We start from the raw sequence: 8,931 nt of genomic DNA on the forward strand, positions 1-8,931 counted from the left end.
AATTAAAAACGGCATTTATAAAACAAGCTCCTAGTAAAAAGGGACCTTGCGCGATTGTTGTCATAGAACTACTAATCCCACAATGCACCGCTCGCGAATACCTCCAACGGGGCGGCACGCGCACTTCAATACTTCATATTTTTTGTCACGCTGAAAACAGTTTATGGATATATTTTTTTTATTGCAAGGTTATGTTTAAGGATGGGGTAGGCTTTAGTTAATGTAATTTATTGTGATTATAGGGCGAGATTCTGCACCACTTCTGGCTAGCTGTAGCCTAGCAACCGTCGGCTGCTAATGCGCACAATGGGTCTTTAAATGAATCTCCAAAACGCGATAACGTAAGTTCAAAGGCACGTGAGAGATAAGCATGAATGTAATTTCGATTTTATGTCTAACGTTACTGTAAAATAGTATACCGTCATTTATCGACACATTTCAGTAGTCACTTCCTTCACAGCACCGCCCTGTGAGTAAAATAACTGCAGTGTTCCTATGAAGATTTGTGGTTTACATTAGTTAAGATATAAAGATTTTTGGTATTTTTATGACTAAGTCGAGTCACGTTCAAAGGTCATTGCATTATTGCAGCTTGTCATACAACACTTGTGTTTCCAGGAATGATTGACAGCATGGCGTCTCAAAGCTCCCCAGAATCCCACCGGACTCAACCTGCTCGAACATCATTATTTAAACAACAGAAGGATGGTACGACATTCAGAATTCCAGCTCTCATCTACATAAGTGATGCTCACACTTTTCTCGCCTTTGCTGAAGAGCGCAGCACACCACGTGACAGTGATGCAAAATTCTTGGTCATGAGGAGGGGATCACTTCATAATGGATCCATCCAGGTAATGCATATCTTTAGCAGATGATACAGATAGATTTTCTAATTCTTTATTTGGTTATATACATTTTCCATTGATTTTTTAAACAATCCCAACTGGGATTTACATGGCCTCATGTGTTTCCAAATCTTTAGCACTTTCTTTCATGCAGAATGTTAGCCATTCAAACTCTTTGACTGCCACACAATTTAATGAATTGTTATGCTTTTTAGTGGTCTCCTCCTCAAACACTGTCTTCAGCCTGTTTGGCGGACCATCGCACTATGAATCCTTGCCCAGTCTATGAGAAAAAATCCAAAACAATTTTTCTCTCCTTTATCTGCGTATTCGGTCATACCACCGAGCACAGCCAGATTGCTACTGGTAGGAATCGGGCCCGTCTGTGTTTTGTCACTAGTACAGACTATGGCCAGAACTGGAGCGAGACAAAAGATTTAACAAACAGTGTGATCGGAGATAAGATTAGCCATTGGGCTACTTTTGCCGTTGGACCAGGACATGGCATTCAGATGAAATCTGGAAAACTAATCATCCCTGCTTATGTTTATTATTTTCATCGCAGATGTTTCCCATTCAGTTTTCCTCTTTTTGTTAGGCCTCATGCTTTATCATTCTACAGTGATGACTGTGGTATCACCTGGAATATAGGGGAGAAAATCCAGATAAAGTCTTGTGAGTGTGAGATGGCGGAGATCATAGACCATGATGATAAGAGTCGTTTGTACTGTAATGCCCGTAGTACAGAGGGCCACAGAGTAGAGGCTTTAAGCAAGAGCGATGGGGCAGCTTTCGACAAACCGCATTTTGCACAGAAACTTGTGGAGCCCCGACAAGGTTGCCAAGGTAGCGTGTTGAGCTTCCCTGTGCCAAAGCCATCAGACGACGAGGACGAGAAACAAAACGATCCCTCAGCACATTTAGACCCAAAGACATGGTTACTCTATTCACATCCAACTAATAAAAAGAAGAGGAAGGATCTTGGAGTTTATTTGAATAAATCACCTTTAAATGCTTCTGGATGGAGTCGGCCCTGGATCATCAACAAGGGTCCCAGCGGATACTCAGACTTGACTCAGTACGAGCAGAACTTTGCTTGCCTCATGGAGTGTGGAGAGAAGAGTGAGCTTGAGCAGATAGCCTTTGTTGAATTTAAACTTGGTGATGTCATGCATGCTTGTGATATGTGATGAAGCAAACTAGGTTTATTGGATGTGGTAAAAATGCATGTTGCTTTATCTTAAAATGCCGCTAATTTGTAACTTTTGCTGTACCTTGCTGTATTTGTTTTTACGTAGGTTGAGGTTAAATGATGTTAAACAGACTCAAGTTTATAACTTATATATCATTATTAAAAGCTAACTTGTGAAGCAGAAGAACTTAAACAAACACTTATCAGCAGACGTTTTATGCCCAATAACTGTTTTTGTTTATCGTTATTAAGTTTTGGTTTGCAGCTTTAAACTTAATGTAAATATTAAGATAATACAACTAAAAAATATTAATTAATTTAAATGATTAATTTAATCATGAATGAATTGCTTCATATTGATGTGACTGACAAGGTTCATAATAATGTCACGAGACAATGTTGTGAAGCAGTAATTTTCCACTGTCTATGTTGGTATAATAACACCTGCTCAGTTCAAGTCAGACGAAGTCGGACAAAGTTAGACGGAGATAGAATGAACTCTTGAATGAGCATCTGAACACAACAATGTTTTCTCTCCCCAATAAAGTTTGTTCATTTTATTATAACATCACTTCGTCTCCTTTTTTTGCTGTTCTTCCCCTCTGACATCCAAGTCAGCAGCATTGTAACATCTATCAGTTTTGGCATATGAACAAGATGGAACAACACTACGGTATCATTTTGGATCAATAACAAGATAGTAGAATCTATCAACTATTAACTTGTTTTGTTTGCAGTATTTTAGGTCTTTTTACCTTTTTGGGATGGACGTTTTTCTTTTGTAGAGCACAGGGATCTGGCGGGTACACACTGTAAGTCTGCATTAGTGAATGAAGATAAGGGGGTGCCAAACCAGTGGTGGTATTGTAGGCCAGGAGTAGAGTCTTGAATTTGATGGAAGCGACTATGTAATTTAATGAAGAGAGGAGTGATGTGTGCTCTCTTCGGTTCATTGAAGACCACTCTTGCCGCTGCATTCTGGATCATCTGTAGAGATTTGGTTGTGCAAGCAGGAAGTCCAGCCAGTAGCGCATTGCAATAGTCCAGTCTGGACAGAACAAGAGCCTGGACTAGGACTTGCATAGCATAATCGGATAGGAAAGGTCTAATTTTCCTAATATTGAAGAAGAGTTACTGGCAACATGATCCATGACATTTAGCTGATCATCGATCACCACTCCCAGGTTCTTGGCTGTTCTGTAAGATGGGGTGTTTGAGGAGCACAGTTGAGTGAAGAGGTTGTGATGAATATTTGGGTCAGCCAGGATTACAAGCAGTTCTATTTTTGCAAGGTTTGATGGTCAAATGCTTGCAGAAACAGTCGGATTGTCGGGCTGAAATGACAGGTGGATTTGCCCAGGATTTGGTTTGCCCAATTTTGATTATCCGGGATGGACGTGCCACGTGGCGGCTCTCCCCACTTTAGGCTTCAAAAAAGCTCCAGAGAATGTGGAAGGATGGAAATGTTGAGGTAAAGCTTGCTACTTGTTTTTTTATTTATATATCTATAGCTCTTCATGGCATCTTTCATTTCAGTGGGATAATAATTATAATAAATAAAGTGCTAATTTCGGCTTGTCTACCAAACCACCGCAGCATGAACCCATGTCCGGTCTACGAGAAAAAAAACAAGACCCTGTTTTTGTTTTTCATCACGGTTCCAGTTGGAGTTTCTGAACAAGCCCAAATAAAGAAAAAGAAAAACCAGGCACGGCTTTGTTATGTAACCAGCAAGGACACTGGCAAAACCTGGAGCCATATCACGGATTTGACCACAGATGTGATCAGCGACCAGGTGAAGGACTGGGCCACCTTTGCTGTTGGGCCAGGGCATGGTATCCAAACGCAGAGTGGGAGATTGATTATCCCGGCCTATGCATATCATTGCCATCCCACTCATAACCCCACACCGTATGCATTTGCACTTTACAGTGATGACCATGGAAACTCTTGGCATGTTGGAGAACATATGTCTAATGAATCTTGCGAGTGTGAGATGGCCGAGATCATAGACCATGATGATAAACACCATCTATACTGCAATGCCCGAAGTCGATCCGGTCACAGAGTTGAGGCTCTGAGCAAGAGCACTGGAGAAGTCTTTGACAACCCTTCCTCTGCACGGAAGCTGTTCGGTTGCCAAGGTGGCGTGATAAGTTTCGCCCCTGATAAAAAATCTGAAAGCACATGGCTGATGTACTGTCATTAAACCAATTCACACCAGAGAAGGTCCCTTGGTATCTATTTGAATAAAACACCATGGGATGCTTCAGGATGGGAAGAACTTAAAATTATACTCTATCATGGTCCCAGTGGATACTCAGATCTGGCTCAGTGTGGAGATGGAGGATATTTTGCTTGTCTCATGGAGTGTGGAGAGAGAAGGGAGGATGAAGAAGTGGGCTTGGTCATTTTTAAACTGTCTGATGTCATTCAGGCCGAGAATGCTGAATAATGTTAAAAAAAAGCATTCTAAAAATGTTATTTTAGTTAATTAAAGATGAAATGACTAGTGCCTCGTATTATTATCAATACTTGATATTCATACAACAAAACGCCAGGGAAGTTTCTCAGTGTGTATTTGATTTGGTTGGTTGACTTTGAAGACTTTCAAGGGATCATGTGTAAACGCATTAGCTAATTAACTAGCAGCAAACAATAGGCCTATATAGTTTTCCCGACTTTATTCGTCTTTGTCAATGCCAGGATTGTTCATGTAATTGTGCTTAAACTAATGTTAAACACAGCTTTCATTTTTTATGTGTTAGTAAATGCTGAAATGAAAACTCAACCTCAATGTAGTGTTGCCTATTAAATGCAACGCAAAAAAACACAAATTTTTTGGAGGTCTTGGTATGAACTGGACCAAGCAAAAATATTTCTGTCCATAGAAATATAAAATGAGTCATCCAATGAGCACATTGTTGCTGCACTTATTTTTTGGGAAGAGAGATGTTGCTTGTGTCAGCAACAGTCCACTTACCGAAATCTTTTATGACTCCTCCCCAACGCCTCTGCAAACACTTTAAATGGTCCCAGTGCAAATCATTATTTTATAATCAGTCTGTAATGAATTGCCTGGGTGGAGCCCAATAAAGCAGCAGCCCACTGCACTATGTAGACCTACTTATTAAATCTCCATTGGCCGTTTTGGGATAGTTTAATGTTCAATGTATAATTTAGTTCTCTTGGGTCTGCTGTGGTATCAAGCTTTTTTGTGTATGCACAAAATACCTGGGAGATATTTGCAGAAATGTGCAGTTTACTTGAAAGCTTACTTCATGAATGTCTCTAATAATTTACAAAGATCTAAATAAATGCTTAGGCAATATTGAATATGAAAGAGTTAAATTATGATTTTTTTCTATACTTTCTATGGATTCAAAGATGGCAATCATTGCACAAAAAGTCATCTAACAAGCCATCCACAAGTTCACAAGTTTGGAGAAGCCACGAAGAGTCAGTATTGTGACTCCACCCCTAAAACTACTTTTTGTACTTTTCATTGCACTCAAGGCCTAGTCCATATGCACACAGGTAGTTTTACAAAGTTGTTCTTCCTTCATTTTCTAAAACATCTTTGTACACATGAAAACGCAAAAACAAGCAATAAAGTGCTGTCAAGAACCCGCCAAACCAGCAGGTGCCGCTATAACTGTAAAGCCGTGTTAAGCCTGAAACAATTTCGAACAGGTTCCTGTAAGCTAAAATCGATCACGCTACAACCAGTTTCAGAAAATGTTCACCTTGGCAGGAGTTTTCGAAAATGTTTGGTTTTTAGTGACCCGAAACGAACGGCCAAACTGTATAGAAAAGGCTGTGGTTTTGAAAATAGACAGGGCCCAAGAGATTCAGCCCCTACTAAGCTTAAGTTGTTTGAAAAAGAGCTCTAATAACTTACTCTTGGTTTCTGTTTCGACAATATCAGACAAAACCTCAAATACTTTTCAATTGTTTACTATAACATTCAAAGCATTTACAAGAACTTACCAACAGAATTGTAAACTCTCACTGGAAACATGATGTTATGGAAATCTGTTAAAAATGTTAACATATCTAACTTTTAAAACAGAATCATGGATGTGTTTACCACTACACACACAATAGTTTTAATCTAATGAACCCAGCAAATTATCATGTGTCAGTGGTTTTGTCCACCCAGTCCCATACATGTACAGATCCATCAGTAGCTGCCGAGAGAAGAGTGTTTGGTCGCGATGGATGCCAAGCTTGGGTAGTAACAACAGGTCGGGAACCACTGCATTTAGCTTCATATGACATGTCATGACCTCGGTGTGAAAAAACAGGCTGAGGGGTCTGTGCGTCTGTACTCCAATTCCTTGTGTTATAGACCTGTACTGTTCCATCAAACCCTTCAAAACACAGATTGTCAGGTTATTGGGGTGAACATATATTGTTAACATTATAAAAGGAAGGACGTTTAATTACCGGACACAGAAAGACAGCTGTCAAGAACAGAAGCCCAAGACACGTTCAGAAATTCATTCTTCGCTGAGCTGTGTTGGACATTTAGTTGAGTTTGACAAAACGGATTCTGTAAATCTCTCAGATCAGACAGAACCATGTGACCAGATGAAGAAAGTCTTGCTATAGTACAGAGGGACGGTTCTGATTGAGAACTGCTCGTTCTCAATCCAAAACACCAGTGTAGTCCGCTCATACTTTCTTTTATAGGATAATGACGGGTCAGAGGGTCTCTTATGTCTCCCATAAGCAGGGCACCATTGCTTGTACAAATTAAAAACACGCAAGCGTTAACAAACCGCAAGCCGCTCACTGAATCCGAGGACTCGTTTCCTGTCAAAGAAAAATCAACAAGATAAAATTAGCTGTTATGATTTACTTACAATATTTCAAACACAAACTAACAATGTTGGGTTTTGACATTACCTACTGTATACAAAACTCTTCCTGTTGCTAACTCTGTCAGTTGAACATCACTAGCATAAGAACCATGAAGGACTGTGGGATTCTCAGTCAAACCAGATGCTATTTTACCACATTTTGCTGCCGTGCTTTTGGGGTTTATGACTCTGGTCCTTTTTATAACATCTGTGTTGAAATAACAGGTTAGAAAACAAATGAAATGTATTTGTAGCATTTGCAAAATGCTTTAATAATTTTCCTTTAAGAAAACAATATTTGAAACGGGTCCTGGACATCATACATTTCTTTGCACATTTCAAAACTTGCATTGTATTTTATTGTAAAAATTAAAAAAATGTTTAATTCAGATCACAATATCACAGGATTAGATTTATGCATGTTTAGTTTCTTAAAAATATCACAAAATATATTTTGTATGTATTAAATGATGACAGAATTTTACTTTTTTGGAGACCTATACGTTATCTGCGTTTGCATTTACCTACACACACATAATATCTTACCACTATCATCTACTCCAATATCCCAAATCTGCAATGCTGAACTTGAACCTCCACTTGTCACCACAAACCTGTAAAAAACTGATGTTACATAAGCAAAACTGATTTATTCTGTTTTCCTCTATAATATAACCAATAACACACTTCACACTTACTCTCTATACTTACTAGGTGATACTGGGCTAACACAATTCTGACCATAGTAATATAACTATGAGAGTAAATAATGAACATGTACACATGTAGTTGTTACCTGGTTTCAGGGATATGTATCAAACACTCAACAGGTTCTTCTGAAAATCCTCCATGCTGTACTTTGAAGTCTCGTTCTGCACAAAGACCCTTAGGAATTGTGAACAATAGACATTTAAAACCACTTTGTGTTCAGGCATGTATCTTGCATTACTTTCTATATTCACCTGGTTGTCTCCTGCATATAATTTCAGAGGCAGAAGTAACTCCAAGATTTCACTTCTTGCTCCAGTGTATCCTGCCACACAAATACCTAGAAAAGAAAGCAACATTTGTTATAATTTAACTTATTTAATTAATATTATTAATAATGTTTCAGGGATCATCTTACTTTTGTCACCAGTCCACTCCAAAACTTTTGTGGGATGCTCGAGTTGAAAAACATGCAGGTCTTTGTACCTGAAATCAAAACATCTGATATTGAGACGCTTCCATACTGTAGAAAAACTGATGTCTGATGGGGATCACACATTAAACTTCGAGTCACTGTCGCTATACAACGGTGTTGTATTCTTATAAACTACCACTGTAAACTCACGTGTTTAGAGACTCAATGAACCAGTCATCGGCTTCATCAGAGGATGTATCCATGCTGAATAATGGTTAATTCAAAATGTGTTCAAGAACATAATTTTTATTCTCGCATAGAATAATTCTTTATTTCACAGCAGTTATTTCAAAACGTATTAGACTTCCGGGAAATATTCTTCTGTACGTGTTGTTGAAAGCGGAGCGTTTGCATATCGCCACCTAGCGGCGTCAACCGAGTAGAAGCAAAGAGGGTTGACTAAGAAATTGTTTTTATTTTCTGTCTCTCTGAAAGTTGAAAAGTTAAATTTGGCCGGATTTTGTCTATTTTATGGTGGTTCAATCTTTAAATCTTTGTGTCTGGCTATATGTGACCAGTTTTTGATTGCACTTAATGCTTTTTGTTGTCCTATGTTGTCTATTTTGTTTACCTCATCTGTAAGTCGCTTTGGATAAAAGCGTCTACTAAATGACTAAATGTAAATTAATTTATGTAGTAGAATACATTAAATAAAAACGTTTTAAAACCTTATTTTCTGTCTTTTTCCGAACATTATTAATAAGCTTATCATTTCTGTTTTAAAAAAATGAAAGGTATGTGGTTAAACAAGGAAAAGCGTATTATTTAGTATTTTTAAAGTTACAGTCATTCTGACTTTGTCCATCAGTTCGTATAAGATTGTGTATCATTCTGCCAAATGGA

The 8,931-nt window shown here is 38.5% G+C and overlaps 2 protein-coding genes and 1 pseudogene across 3 annotated transcripts; 2 read left to right on the forward strand and 1 right to left on the reverse strand.

Moving 5' to 3' along the window:
- The first annotated feature begins 81 nt into the window (after positions 1-81).
- Positions 82-2,610, forward strand: LOC306911252 (sialidase-3-like). Its single transcript, XM_079486447.1, has 3 exons — positions 82-341; positions 619-854; positions 1,064-2,610. The coding sequence occupies exons 2-3, from the start codon at positions 621-623 to the stop codon at positions 2,036-2,038; spliced, it is 1,209 nt and encodes a 402-aa protein (XP_079342573.1). The 5' UTR covers positions 82-341; positions 619-620; the 3' UTR covers positions 2,039-2,610.
- An 821-nt stretch (positions 2,611-3,431) lies between these two features.
- LOC306911589 (sialidase-3-like) lies at positions 3,432-4,495 on the forward strand (annotated as a pseudogene). Its single transcript has 2 exons — positions 3,432-3,511; positions 3,577-4,495. The product of its transcript is annotated as a sialidase-3-like (transcript).
- A 911-nt stretch (positions 4,496-5,406) lies between these two features.
- wdr73 (WD repeat domain 73) lies at positions 5,407-8,475 on the reverse strand. The gene is made up of 8 exons (XM_079485858.1): positions 8,239-8,475; positions 8,032-8,099; positions 7,868-7,953; positions 7,702-7,790; positions 7,452-7,519; positions 6,952-7,113; positions 6,490-6,858; positions 5,407-6,413 (listed from the first exon to the last, which is right to left on the reverse strand). Exons 1-8 carry the CDS (start codon positions 8,289-8,291, stop codon positions 6,175-6,177), a joined length of 1,134 nt encoding a protein of 377 aa, XP_079341984.1. The 5' UTR covers positions 8,292-8,475; the 3' UTR covers positions 5,407-6,174.
- Between the last annotated feature and the right edge of the window lie 456 nt (positions 8,476-8,931).

The sequence above is a fragment of the Barbatula barbatula genome (genome assembly GCF_947034865.1).
Source record: "Barbatula barbatula genome assembly, chromosome: 22".
Taxonomy (NCBI): domain Eukaryota; kingdom Metazoa; phylum Chordata; class Actinopteri; order Cypriniformes; family Nemacheilidae; genus Barbatula; species Barbatula barbatula.